General features: G+C 38.3%; 2 protein-coding genes across 3 annotated transcripts; one reads left to right on the forward strand and one right to left on the reverse strand.

Moving 5' to 3' along the window:
- The first annotated feature begins 3,973 nt into the window (after positions 1 to 3,973).
- LOC113297600 lies at positions 3,974 to 8,666 on the forward strand. Of its 2 annotated transcripts, XM_026546128.1 has the most exons (3): positions 3,974 to 4,291; positions 4,406 to 5,344; positions 5,875 to 8,666. In XM_026546128.1, the coding sequence occupies exons 1-3, from the start codon at positions 4,132 to 4,134 to the stop codon at positions 8,235 to 8,237; spliced, it is 3,462 nt and encodes a 1,153-aa protein (XP_026401913.1). In that variant the 5' UTR covers positions 3,974 to 4,131; the 3' UTR covers positions 8,238 to 8,666. The 2 variants fall into 2 exon arrangements, with proteins under 2 accessions (XP_026401913.1, XP_026401912.1); XM_026546127.1 differs by having other exon boundaries at positions 3,974 to 5,344.
- A 619-nt stretch (positions 8,667 to 9,285) lies between these two features.
- LOC113297601 lies at positions 9,286 to 12,329 on the reverse strand. The gene is made up of 4 exons (XM_026546129.1): positions 12,021 to 12,329; positions 11,831 to 11,928; positions 11,634 to 11,718; positions 9,286 to 9,921 (listed from the first exon to the last, which is right to left on the reverse strand). Exons 1-4 carry the CDS (start codon positions 12,237 to 12,239, stop codon positions 9,829 to 9,831), a joined length of 495 nt encoding a protein of 164 aa, XP_026401914.1. The 5' UTR covers positions 12,240 to 12,329; the 3' UTR covers positions 9,286 to 9,828.
- Between the last annotated feature and the right edge of the window lie 1,685 nt (positions 12,330 to 14,014).

Below are 14,014 nucleotides of genomic sequence, written 5' to 3' on the forward strand. Positions count from 1 at the left end.
ATCCTTTCCAGTAGAAGTAGCTTTTGGCTCTTTGGTAACTACCTTGCACTCCTGAGTGACCTCCCAAAGATGAAGAATGGATAGACTCTAAGAGCTTCTTTCTGAGGCCATTGCTCTCTCCCACATAAAGTCTGCCCTTGTATCTGAGAATACCTTCTGAGTAGGTGTAGTGAGCGACAGCATTGGAGTTAAGTAAAAGTTGAGGAATGATTGTGGTGGCCACCTGGTCATCTTCATAACTTTGTATGACTTCATGTGCCTAAGTAGGAAGTGAAAGTGCTAAGGCATTGCAGCTTGTTGATGCATTGTTGGATGGAAGTCTAGAAAGTGCATCTGCAGCTTTTTTCTCAGCACCCTTTTTGTACTGGATTGTGTAATCAAATCCCAATAATTTTACCAACAATTTTTGCTGCAAAACTGTAGTGAATTTCTGATCCATGAAATACTTAATGCTCTGCTGGTCAGTGTTAATGAAAAAATGGTGGCCGAAGAGGTAATGTCTCCATCTTGTGACTGCCATAACTACAGCTAGGAGTTCTTTCTCATATGTAGATAATCCCAGAGTCTTAGGACCAAGAGGCTTACTGAAAAATGTTATAGATCTTCCTTCTTGCATAAGTACCGCACCAATTCCATGCAAGCATCAGATTCTACAATAAATAGCTTGGAGAAATCAGGTAATGCTAACACAGGTGTAGAGCACATAGCAGTTTTGAGATTGTGGAAGGCATCTAAAGCTGCAGGAGACCAGTGAAATGCATTCTTCTTTAACATATCAGTAAGAGGTTTGCAAATGGAGCCATAACCTCTAATGAATTTTCTATAGTAGCCAGTTAGGTCTAGAAACCCTCTCAATTGCTTCAGGTTAGTGGGAACATGCCATTCTTGCATACATTGAATCTTCTCTGAATCAACAGCTACTCCTTGAGCAGTGATGATGTGACCCAAATATTACAGAGAAGGTTGTGCAAAAGTGCATTTAGAGAGCTTTGCAAAAAGATGGTGTTGTCTGAGTAAGGCAATGACCAAAGAGAGGTGTTGAATATGCTCCTGAATGTTTTTGCTATAGATTAAAATGTCATCAAAAGAAAACTAAAACAAATTTTCTGAGATATGGACCAAAAACTGAGTTCATTAAAGCTTGGAATGTGGCAGGCGCATTAGTTAAGCCAAATGGCATAACTTTGAACTCATAATGGCCATGGTGTGTCCTAAATGCTGTTTCATGAATATCTGGAATGTGCATTCTAATTTGATGGTAGCCAGACCTTAAATCTAATTTTGTAAAGATGACAACACCATGTAATTCATCAAGCAATTCATCAATAATTGGAATTGGAAACTTATCTTTGACTGTGATTCCATTGAGCTTCCTGTAATCTACACAAAATCTCCAAGTATTGTTTTTTTTCTTCACAAGAAGTATAGGAGAAGCAAAGGGACTTTGGCTGTCTTGAATGATACCTTCTTGTAGCATTTTTTGCACCAATGATTCCACAACTGATTTGTGCACATATGGGCATTTGTATGGCCTTAGAGAGACTGGAGGAGCATTGGGTTTCAACTGAATTTTGTGATCCAAACTTCTTTGAGGAGGAAGTTAGGTGGGTTTAGCAAACACATCCTTAAATTCCTCAATAAGGTTAAGTACTTCAGATGAAACTTCAGTAGGTGTGGGTGTAGCTGTGATATGAAAAAATTGGCCCACTAAAGCAGGTGTGTTCTTCTTCAATAATCTCCTCATTGCACTCCCACTCATCATCATGATTGATGGCTTAGATGTAGAACCTTGAAGGGTAATGAGTTGATTGTTATGGAAGAATGAAAATGAAAGTTTGGCCAAGTTGAATGTTACATCTCTCAAAGTGCTAAGCCAATATGCTTCTAAGACTATATCACAACCACCAAGTGGAAGTAGTCTTAAGTCTCCAAAAAATTCTTGCTCCTGCATTGTCCACTGGAGGTTATGGCATACTCCAGTACTTGTTGTTCTAGCACAATTTTCCACTGTCACAAGCATATGTGATGTTGGTTGAATGTCACAACCTAATTGATTGATAAGAGCAGAATCAATGAATCTGTAAGTGCTTCTTGTATCTATTAGGATGGTGACAACATGATTCTTCACAAATCCTGAAATTCTTATTGTATCAGCACTTGATGTACCTGTGAGAGCATGGAAAGAAATTTCCATATCTGACGCCAATAAGGATTCAGAGTCCTCTGTAGGAGTTGAGGATTGAGTAGAATATGTTGGCTCCTCTTCAGTAAGGACCATGAACAAGTGTTGGGGTTTGCAACGGTGGCCAGGAGTATACTTGTCATCACAATTATAACAGAATCCCTGAGCTCTGCGTTTGTCTTGTTGTTCTCTGGATAAACGCCTTATGGGTGGTGGACCATATAAAGACTTGGTTGGTTGGGTGGTAGATGGAGTTGTGATAGACACATGAGTGGTTGGTGGAGATGATAAGGTAGTAGGCTTTTGTGGTGTGGGTGAAAACTTGTTAAAATATGTGGTTGTGGTAGGTTGTTTGTAAAAAGAGGATTTGGGTGGTTGAAAATTGAGTGAACTCTGTTGTAGGCGTACTAGGTAAAAGGCTTGTGACAGTGTTGTTGGTTTGTGCATCTCCACGGCAAAACGAATATAATATTTTAACCCACCTAAAAAGCTCATTACGAAATAATCTTCTTTAAGGTTGGTATTGTTTAAAAGCATGAGGGTTTTAAGGGGTTCAATCTTTCAAGAAAATTCCTCAACTGTGGTAGTTTGGGATAATTTGTTAAAACAGCCAACGAAATTCTCACTAGCCAGATCCTCAAAATGTTCACATAAGGATGAAGAAAAATCAGACCAAGAGATAGTATCTTTACCCGTTTGAAAGTCCTGAAACCATGAGTCGGCTTTACCCTCTAGATGTATAACAGCTACCTCAATTTTCTGATGTTCTGGTACGGCTTTGAGATGAAAAAATCTTTCACACTTACGAACCCAACATCGAGGATTATCACCATTAAACTTAGGAAAATCAATTTTTGGGGATTTGAATTGGGAATCCTGATGTACTTTGTTTGAAGATTCAGCAGATGGAGAAGGTATGGTGGTGATAGAAGAACTTTTTGTATATTTGTATTAAGAGCATTGATAGAAGCAATCAGTGAGTTTAATGAGCCTGTCTGAGCTTTGGTAGCTGCAGCAGGTTCTTCAGATTCTTTGGTGTGAAGATCCATGAGTCTCTGCATCATAGATGTCAGCTCAGCTGCTTTATTATCCACATCTTTAATGGTTGGTCCTGTCATTGTAGATGCTTGAAGAGATCGACTGGGTGATACCAATTGTTAAGAACTGAGATGATTTTGACAATACAAGAGAAGGACTCTTTAACAGGGAAGAACGAAAGCTTTGGTAACCTCTACACTCAAAGAGCGCAACCTCAATTTCAATTCATTATCTGATAAAAACAACAGATCCAACACAACTTGTCTTAAATACTGAAAGAAGACCCTAAGTTCAAAACCCTAACTAATCAAGGCCCTACACGTGCATCTATCCTACACGTTGGTTTTGAGTAAAAAGAACGCAGTAAATGTTGTTTTAACGGCTAGACAATGATTGCAGAGTTATTACATTCGCATAGTTGTTAGGGGTAGCCAGAAGGATCATAACAATATCATAACTAAGTCATAAAAGTTTCTTTTTTTCTTTCTTTTTTTTTTTTTTTTTTTGAAAACTACCAATTTTTTTAGTTGAGTTGACTCGCAAGGCACGCTGTTCCTCGGAGCTTCTCTCCTTTTCCAACTCTAATTTGCAATCAAAAATTGTCACTGGACTGGACTTGCGAACACTGGACTGGGGAGTTCATGTGGTCCTGTTTATGTATTTTGATCTCAGATTTGTTACCCAGGGGCCAGGGTATTAATAAATCATTCTATGGTCACGTGTCTAACCAAAAGGCTCAGAAGTTAAGGAAACGTTTGGATCCGAAAAATAATCTTCATTTTTTTTACACAAATTTTATCAGAGCTCGAGACTTATATGTCTGTTTTCAATTTTCTAGGGTTTCTTCTTCTTATCAATCTTTAAATCTCAAGGGTTTCGAATCTTTCGATTATTATCAGATATTTCGTTTTATGGCTATGACAAGAACTAACGAAGAATCTGATAGAGAAGAAGAAAAATCTGATGATGTCTCCACTAAATTTCCTTCGTTCGAGTTTGATTCTCCTGACAAAACTGAGGATTCACTTGGGGGTGATAAGACTGGGAAAGACGAATCGAATGAAGTGTCAGGTAATAATATTTCAACTACTGTTGAGTTTGTTAACGAAGAATTAGATAGCAAAGTTGGAATTAGGGTTTCTAATAATAATGATACAGATTATGTTTTTGATATTAAAACTGTAGAATCGAAGAGGTCTTTGGAGAGTGTTTCTGTGGATTCTAGTGTAGATGTGAAAATGGAAACTAGGGTGTCCGAAGAAAAGGCTGAGGCGGTAAGAGAAGATGATTTTGATGACAAAAGTAAAGATTGGTCTAGTGAGGAGATGAAAGAAGATGATGAAATGTCTGAGAAATCAAACGTATTGGATTTTAATTCAGCTTATTCAACTGTAGATGAAGGGAATGATGATAGAATGGCAGAGGCATTTGGATTAGAAGCTGAGAAGGCGATGAGTTTTGGCTTTGAACCAGGGGATATGGTTTGGGGGAAAGTAAAGTCTCATCCATGGTGGCCAGGGCAAGTTTTTAGTGAAGCATATGCTACAACATCTGTTAGGCGTTCAAAACGTGTCGGTCATGTATTAGTTGCATTTTTTGGTGATAGTAGTTATGGATGGTTTGATCCAGCTGAGCTAATTCCATTTGAACCAAATTATTCTGAAAAATCACAACAAACGACTATGAGAATTTTTGTTAGAGCTGTTGAAGAAGCTGTTGATGAAGTTCGTCGAAGAGCTTCTCTTGGGTTGGTTTGTTGCTGTAGAAACCCCCGCAATTTTCGGCCAACAAACATACGAGGGCAATTTACAGTTGATGTGCTTGACTATGAAGGAGGGACATATTCGGTTAAGGAAATCAAAAAGGCAAGAGATAGTTTTCAGCCTGGTGAAGCACTTTCCTTTGTTCAGCAGTTGGCTGCCAATCCCCGGGATTACAGGGAAAAGGATAATGAAAGGAAGGGTATTGATTGGATTAGGAACGTGGCTACTTTTCTTGCTCTACGGAAAGAAACTTATGAAGAATTCGATGAGACCTATTCTCAGGCATTTGGAGGGCCATCTGCACGCCCTGATACCAGTGCAACGCGGGTGTTGGATCAGGGTGCTAAAGTTCCCCTTCGAGGTACATGTTTTATTTAAAATAACGGCTATTATAATCTTTGTTTATAGATTTCTGTTACTAAAGTTTGTCACACAATGTATAATCCTGTTAGATCTGATCCTAACATATTAAATTTTTTGTTTGTTTTTCCATTATGCTTCTTTGGGTTTTTTAAAACATCTTTGGCCAAATGTTGGATTAAGCTTGTCCTTTCTGTACTAAGTTTTGAAATGACAGAACACATTTCACTCAATCTTATATGTGGAATAACCTCAAGTAAATTTACTGATATTCCATCTGAATGTTGTCTCCGGCTTTGTCAAATGAAAATGTCTGTATTCCATCAAAATAATTTACATGCATGTCTATTTATCGTCCACGCGTTCCTCGTTGTATAAACATCTAGTTGAAACATATTTGTACCACTTGGTTGCTTTCTATTGCCATATAAAGTTGGTATGCTTCCCTTTAACACAATTTCATGGTTACTTATACTATCACCAGCATACAAGCAAATCTTTATGTCGTGTATCTTTTAACGTCTTTTTCAGCCCCTTTAAGTGGTCCTCTCGTAATTGCTGAAGCATTGGGTGAGAAAGGCTTCACAAAGTCGTCAAAAGTCAAGGACAAAGCGAAGAAGGATAAGTTTCTACTCAAACGGAGGGATAAACCAAATGTACCTAAAGCTCCAAAACTTAGCAAAGGTCACGCAGTTACTGTGGCAATGGCACCAGGGGATTATGTTTTCAAAAAGAGAACACCAGCTGTTTCTAAGAAGCCTCCGATTTCTAAAGAACATGAAGGAGTTCAAACAGTTAACTGTGATGGTGTCGGTGTTGCTAAATCTAGCACGGACATCAGCACTGTCATAGTAGAAGGAAGCTCTGGGTTCGAGGATACGGATGTCTGGCGTCAAATGAGTGATAAAGGGATGCGTGTTGGGGATACAGGTACCACTGATACTGAATTGGATGGTTCAATTGCATTGATGAATTCAGAAGCCAGTGGAACTCTAGATAGTGCTAACCAGAAACTAGAAAAGGCTGATGTTAATTTGAAACTGGAGGAGAGTACATCACAACCAAGAAAATCTGAAGGACTTGAACAACCCAAACAACCAATATTAACTTCAGAAGGGTATGGGGGACTAGGTCAAGTTTCCGAAAGTGGTGATGGCAGAGATATTTTGGAGCCTCTGGGTTCACCTCCATTTCCTGTCGATGCCAAGCTTCACAAAGGGGCGAGTGGTATGAATTCTGATACGGTTGTTAAGAAAGCAAAGGTTCTTAAACGACCAATGAATTTGAGTACTAATAAGACTATTATGGGCGAAAAAAAGAAAAAGAGGAAGAAGCAATTAGGGTCAGAAGATATCTCAGATCAACCACCGAAGCGTCTAAAAAAAGGGAAAGATGGAGAGTTCTTGAGAAAGTCTACTGGAAAACTACAGCTAGATCTACAAAAGAAAATGGGTGGTGCCAACAGTACTATTTTCTCTGATTCCTTGGAGCTGTCGCCGAAGGATGACCCTTCAAAGATCAGTGTTGAACTTCCAGAACTGCTCGATGACCTGCTAGGTCTGGCTGTTGATCCATTCTATGGGGTGGAAAGAAACAGTCCTACAATTGTACGACATGCTCTGCTGCAATTACGTACCCTTCTTTATCAGAAGAGCTTGGTACTGGTTCCTACGAATGACCCCGAAACGTCAAACTTTAACCAAAATAAGTCTCTCGCTGGTGCTGGGCCGTTTAAGATCCCTTCTGGTGAGAATGCAATAAAAGCGTCTGCAAGACTACCGAAACCTCTGCCAAGACCGGAGGATCCTACTAAAGCCGGACGAAAGCGTAGCCTTTCTGAACGCCAAGAAGAGAAATCTGCCAAAAAGCTCAAGAAAATGAGCGAGTTGAAGTCGTTGACTGCTGAAAAGAAGGGTGGAATCCTTAGGATTCCAGAACCAAAGCAAGGAGAACGGAAAGAGGCAGGGACTGGTGGGGTTTTTCCTGTAAAACCAACCAAGACAGCTACTGTCACTAAGAGACATGAAAATCTCCAAGCGAAGGTTCCTGGGCCTGCAATGCTGTCAATGATGTTTCCTCCTAGAACAAGTTTGCCGTCACCGGCTGAGCTGAAGGCAAGGTTTGCACGGTTTGGGCCGCTTGATCACTCTCTCCTTCGTGTATTTTGGAAGTCATCGACCTGCAGGGTTGTGTTTAAGAACAAGTCTCATGCAGTAGCGGCATATGATTATGCTGTCAGAAACAGAGGTCTATTTGGCAATGTTAAGGTGAACTACCAGCTGAAGGATGTGGTACCTGCTGAATCTGCCACTAAATCTCGGCCGGATGATATCATTGATGAATATCCAACAACTCGCCAAACCCAGCAGAAACAGCATTCAGCGGTCCAATTGAAATCGTGTCTGAAGAAGCCGATAGGAGAAGAGACAACAGGTTCAGTTATGGGTAGCATTCAAAGAGAAAACAACCCACGTGTAAAGTTTAAGTTGGGTGTGGAAGAAAGTGCAGCTGGTGGTAGTAGTAGTAGGGGAGAAGAGTTGATGCTTAGCAACAACAGTAGTAGTAGTGCTTCAGATGGTAGTTTTGCAACATCCTCATTTGGGCATGGAATGGATATTAATAGTAAGAACTTTCAAAAGTTTATTCCTCCACCACTGCCTCCTGCTTCTCTTTTGCCTCTTCAACCTCCTCTTATTACTGGTCAAGGTTTCATGAAAATCCCTCAATATAATGAACTTGATCAGCAAAGAACTACCACAAACACCATCGCCACCACCATTAGCATGAATAAAGTTGATATATCAAGTGAGATGCTAAACCTTATGTTGAGATGCAGTGACATAGTAAGAGATCTCAACTCTTCATTTGGGTATCTCCCTTATCATTCTCTTTGACTTGAACTTGAGAAGAAATTGCCCGGGAATCGATTATATAAACAGAGGAGTGAGACCCCACTGCTGGGTGTTGATCGTTTTGACGAGGGGAAGAGAAAGAGGTGGGAAGAGCCCGTTGAGCAGCACAAATCGAGGCCCCCCACCCCTGAAAATATTTCGAGGAAGGAAAGAGGGTGACACATTTCTTTTTGTAAGGAGAGGGTTGAAGCTCAGGAAAATACGTCGTTTCCTATTGATAAAAAAAGAAATATAAATCAAACAATGTATCATGTACACCTTCAAATTGTCTGGTTAATGAATCTCTATACGAGGACTACCGTGGTGTAAATTGACATAATTTCTCATTTGTCGTTTTCCCTTTCAGTTATCCTTTTGTTAACTTCTCCAAATCCATATAGGATTCATCTATTTAAGTAAGCTAGGTTTCCATAGTGTTAGTCAACTAGTTTAATATCTTTAAATAATTTTGTTATCTCATTTAAAATTCTTTGTTTTACCAATAAGATACAGGACTTGAATGATTCGAAATGAAACCATGATGGTACAGTAAAGAGATGATTTTTGGGTTTGACCGGCGTATAATGTATTTTTCTTAACAAACAATTACAATGTATCTTTCAAAATGAAGCACTAAAAGAGGAAACGGATGCACAATTTTTTTGTGATATATTAGGCCTACACTGTCAACACGGGATGGGATAATGCCTAATGGTTTTAAGAATGTTTATTCTTCACGTGCATGGCAGTAACATTGCAAATAGGGGGACTAGATTACCGGGCAAAGTGCATATAAGACGAACCACTTTTAGTTCACCCTTTGTGAGTTCTGGAATCCTCCCCGGTAGTCCGGTACCCCATTAGCAGTCATGCATGGCAGCGCTGCAGTGGAATGGAATAAAGTCGAGTCATGACCTATTCGATGTATATTGTAATAATGTTCAACTGGCTTGGAAGGGTATAGATATATCTAATTAGCGAAATACTCCTGGCAGTAGCAGTAGTCTAGCAACCAAGGGAAGCAGCGCCATTTACTGATTTTCAGGTTACCTGGTGGAAATTGACTTTTTGTAAACATTTTCTCGGGCATTACATGTAGGTAAACCTCGTCTGCACCCTCAAGCACAGACTGCTGAAGGACCGACTCTTAGGAATTGAAGTAAGATAAGTCAGGCGACCCAACTATTTTTATAAGGATTGCGATATCCATAGGTCTATGCCACGGGAGGCTATATTCTCTAAATAGGAACCATAAAGGTATCTCGCCACAGTCGCACTTCGAGCAGAGTGGTGGTCAGAGAAGAGCAGCTTCTTCTACGGTTCTACCGTAACTCTTCAGCTTCTCCATTTCCAGTTCACCTCAAAAAGACATTCTAATAAACAAGGATCTAATGCTGAGTAAAAAGTCATCTGACATCTGTTTTTAAATAAAATCCTGAGACCCCAAAATTTTCTAAGAGTAGAAAAACACACATCCATATGATTTTCTCAAGTTTGATGTCTGGGTCTTCTGAATATTTGAAAAAACTCCGAAACCAGAAAGGATAACATCCATCTTGTACCAGGAACTGGGGAGTCTTTAAGTCGCACACCCTCAACATGACATAAAGTTGAGTTTCTTCATTGTAGTGGCGTAAGCAGGGTGGACAAGAGCTGGTAGCCTGAGTCTTCTCTTTGATATCTTCGACTGCATTACCAACCAATACAAATCGTATTAAAGTTCCACAAAGCTCAATCACTCATATTCAGCACTTCATTATATAAGCTTGACTTGGTACAGAATCGAAAAAAGAATAGAAAATGGAAACTTCAGATAGAACGAAATGAGAAACCCCAGACTAGCAAATGAAATCTCTACTAAAACACAGTTCAAGATACGTTCACTGGTGTATATTGACGAAGTTCTACTAGCTATTTTTCAGTAAGATTCACTGACATATTTGAAGTTAGTATTACGTAAAAAGAAATCAATAATAAACTATAAGCAACCTGAAACTTTTGAGAAACATATTCTATCCTTTAAAGTGGTTACCTAAAGCCTTGACTCTAAACTGTGACACTCAAGGTTAACTCGCACATGCACCTTCATACGATCCCCTTGAACAGGTTTGGAGGAACTAAGACTAGGTTTCTGGATAGCACTTCTGGAAAAGCTCTATCTGTAACAATAAATCATGCTTTGCTTCAAGGAATTTCTTCCAATCAGCAAATGAACCTAAACTGCAAGGTGCAGGTAATCAACATCGGGATCTTATAATGTGACTTTCTTTTTCAGTATCCATGTTATCCCCTTTGATCATCGCAGAATTAAATGAAATTCAGCTAGGCTTTAAAGGGCATGTCAACCAAATCTAGAAATGGGTTGTCCAGATCCTTATACACTCTCTTGATACAAAGATGCTACTTGAACATAAATGCCAAATTAACAGAACCCTTATTCACCATAAACTGCCTACAAATAAGTTCGCTACAATGCAGGCTCCCCCTAACAAATGTAAAGGGAGAATCGTCAGTTTGACATGCAGTTTTTTCATATAGCCTAGTATTCTTGGTATTGATATGCATCAGACTCTCACTTCCTAATGTTTGTCTGTATTTCTCATACTTGCGGTTAATTTAAGATGGCATATTAAAAAAATGGCAGGAAGATCAAAAAGCCACTATCTCCATTATATATTAGAAGTTCTTCAAGAACCAAACATAAAACATTAGCCTTATAATTATCCTTAAGTCCACCAACTCCTTAAAGGGTTCCCGTTGTAACCATCTAGCTCAATCCTTTCTGTCATCATTATAAAAAAACTAGGAAACTTTCTTTCCCCACTCTACCTAGATGTTCTTTATTTGTAGTACAGATGCCAAAAACACAAGAAACATTGTTACTTGTTAGATACCAAAGGATCGACGACAAAACTAGTGCCTCAATAATACAAACTATTGGTGCTGTAGCTGAAGTGCGACGAAAAAGTGTTGCTTCTTGTAATGTGAACCACCAATACTATTGCAAGTCCTTCAGCATCACTCAACATTTAACATTACACATATACTCCTTCTATTCTCCCAACAATATCTAGATGCACAAGTATGACCAAACATAGACTAAAGTAATAGCCTACAAACAGTAACATGTTTGTATTGTACTCTAATACGAACTGATTTGAGCTGCAGGAAACAAAATTTAGCTGTCTTTTATAAATACAAACCTATGACGTGTATATCACATTTCCTCTTATGTTGGAATCATGACTAAGTTTTATCCTAATTTCTTATACACTTTTTATAACTTTCACAAATTCTTTGCAGCTTGCTTGGTTCTCTAACCGATACTGATGAATTGCAATATAAAATAGTTCTCATTAAGAGACATATATTCAAACAACTAAGGTACAGAATAAAAACCTTCAAGTGTGCGTTGTGCCGTTTTCCTGATCGCCAGCGTCGAATTTGTCCATCATTCATAACCCTAAATCTCATTTTAAATGATCTGTACATAAAAACAACCACAGCAACCAAGAACCATCAACACTAATCTCTTCACACACAAATGAAGAATAGGGAAACGAATCAAATGAAACAAAGCAGTTTCAAGAAATTACGAGTAAGGTTTCATTTTGTATTTCTTCAACTTAGAAATTTCTGGAGTTCCGGGTTTTCTCTTCCTCTCCTTAGAAGAAAAATGTCGACTCTGATTCAACTACAACAAAACCATTAGAAAAAACAAGTCAGATCAAACCCAAACTACAGAACCTAGTTTATAAAAATATAAAACGATCAAAATTTACTTACTGACAGTGGGTTAGTGATGAAAGATTTACACGCTAAATCCAGGGTTTGAGTTCTTGAAGGAGCATTTAGAACGGACTTAAAAATCGAGTTATTAATAAGGAGCGGAACTGGTTTCTGTAACTGTGGCGATGAATTGAGAAAGGTCTTATTGGCAGATAAAAGATTTTTGGTTGAAGAAGATGCTGTGAATTGACGAATTTTGCCAAACCATCTCTGCATTTTGTTTTTCTCTCTCGAGTAATTTGGGGATTCACAAGGGGAAGCTGAGCTAACACTTCGATATGCGGAGTACAAGTAGGGCAGTCCTGTTAAATGGGTACTCGGGTGCCCGTTTTAGAAAAACTACAACCCATTAGATTGGTTAAAATGAAAAAATGGTCAAACTTTATATAAATCTTGTAGGACAGTGTCTATATAAGGTTGTCTACGGATCATTCCTAAAAAAAAAAAAAAATCTTATTATTGGGGCTTAAAGTTTTTGGAATTTGGGGGTTGACATGCTATGTACCATACTTAGGGAATAAGGGGATCTAAGTTATTTGAAAAAGTCAGATATACCTTTGACCATTATTATACCTAAAATCAAAACTAAATCAAATTTCAAAACCAAAATTAATTCACCTAACCTTTTTTATTCTTCTTCTTCTCAAAATCAAATAAAACTTTGATTACTTTTTTTTTATCAAAATCAAACAAAACTTTGAATTTTATTAAGATTTATTCTCAGTATGAGAAGATCAGGATGATTGATTTGGATTATCATAGACTTATTATGATTCTATTGTATATAAATACATTGAATCAAAAATTAGAGATTGAAGATTAGGCGAATGAATAATCTGTCAAAACACATTTAAATCCTCCAAAATGCTACATATTCAAAAACCCACCATTTATTTTGCCTTTAAATTCGTTTAACAGGTAAGATTGAAGAATTTATGGTTTAAGAAAACTGGTTCTGAGCGAATTACGGCTAGGAGTTTTTTACGACTCAAAGAACTGTGTTGAAACGGTTGAGACTCAAATAACTCCCAACCGTAAAATATCAAACACGGTTGGGACTTTCCCAGCCGTTAATTGTTCTGTATCTGTAGAAAACAAGGAAATTATTTAAAATCGGCTGGGAATTCCCAACCGAAACCGAGGTTCTCAGCCGTTCTACTAGTTGCCCAGTCGGTCGGGTTGTAAATTTTTCCTAGCCATGATGTTCTGTGTCGGTCGGGTTGGATAGTTTTCCCAGCCGTATTGGTATATGTCGGTTGGGTTGGAAAGTGTTCACAGCCGTCGGTCTACAAACGGATGGGTTTACCAACCGTAATTGTATGAATGAATGTTTCTTTGGTCTTATATAATTGTGTCATATTTGGGAACCAAGGAAGGGAAAAAACATACATTTTTCGGTGAAACGAAAAGGAATACATATTTCATATAATAAGTTTTCATTACATTGCAAACATGGGTCTTAATAACAGTGGAAGAAGTCACCGTAGGTACTTTCTTCCACGACATGATAGCAAGCTTGAAGTTCAAACTTCTTTCCATGAACATCCTCATATTCAGCTTCGGCCATCTCCCACTGAAAAACAAATAAAACAATTTCTTTTAAATCGGTTTACATAAAACAAGTTTTGATGAACCAATTATCGACAAACTTACTCTTTGTGCACGTGGAATATTGAGATTGTTTTCCTTTACGGCTTCCATTTCGTCTTTGAAGGCATCCAATTGTGGAAAGATCTGCTCAAATATTTTCTTAATGAGTTTCATCGATCTTCCATTGCGATTTCCGACTGGGAAGTTCTAGGAAAGTTCAGATTTACGGCTTGGATCCACTAAAAAACCAAGCCGTAAATAACTAATACCAGTCAGAAGTTTATATATTTGCTGGCAGTAATGCTCCAACTGCATTGAGTTAATGTGTTGCGTTTTATGAGGAACGACTAGTTTTTGAAAAAACTATCTGTTGGGTCATTTTTTTGCTATAATATGACCCT

This window comes from Papaver somniferum, chromosome 7, assembly GCF_003573695.1.
Source record: "Papaver somniferum cultivar HN1 chromosome 7, ASM357369v1, whole genome shotgun sequence".
NCBI lineage: Eukaryota > Viridiplantae > Streptophyta > Magnoliopsida > Ranunculales > Papaveraceae > Papaver > Papaver somniferum.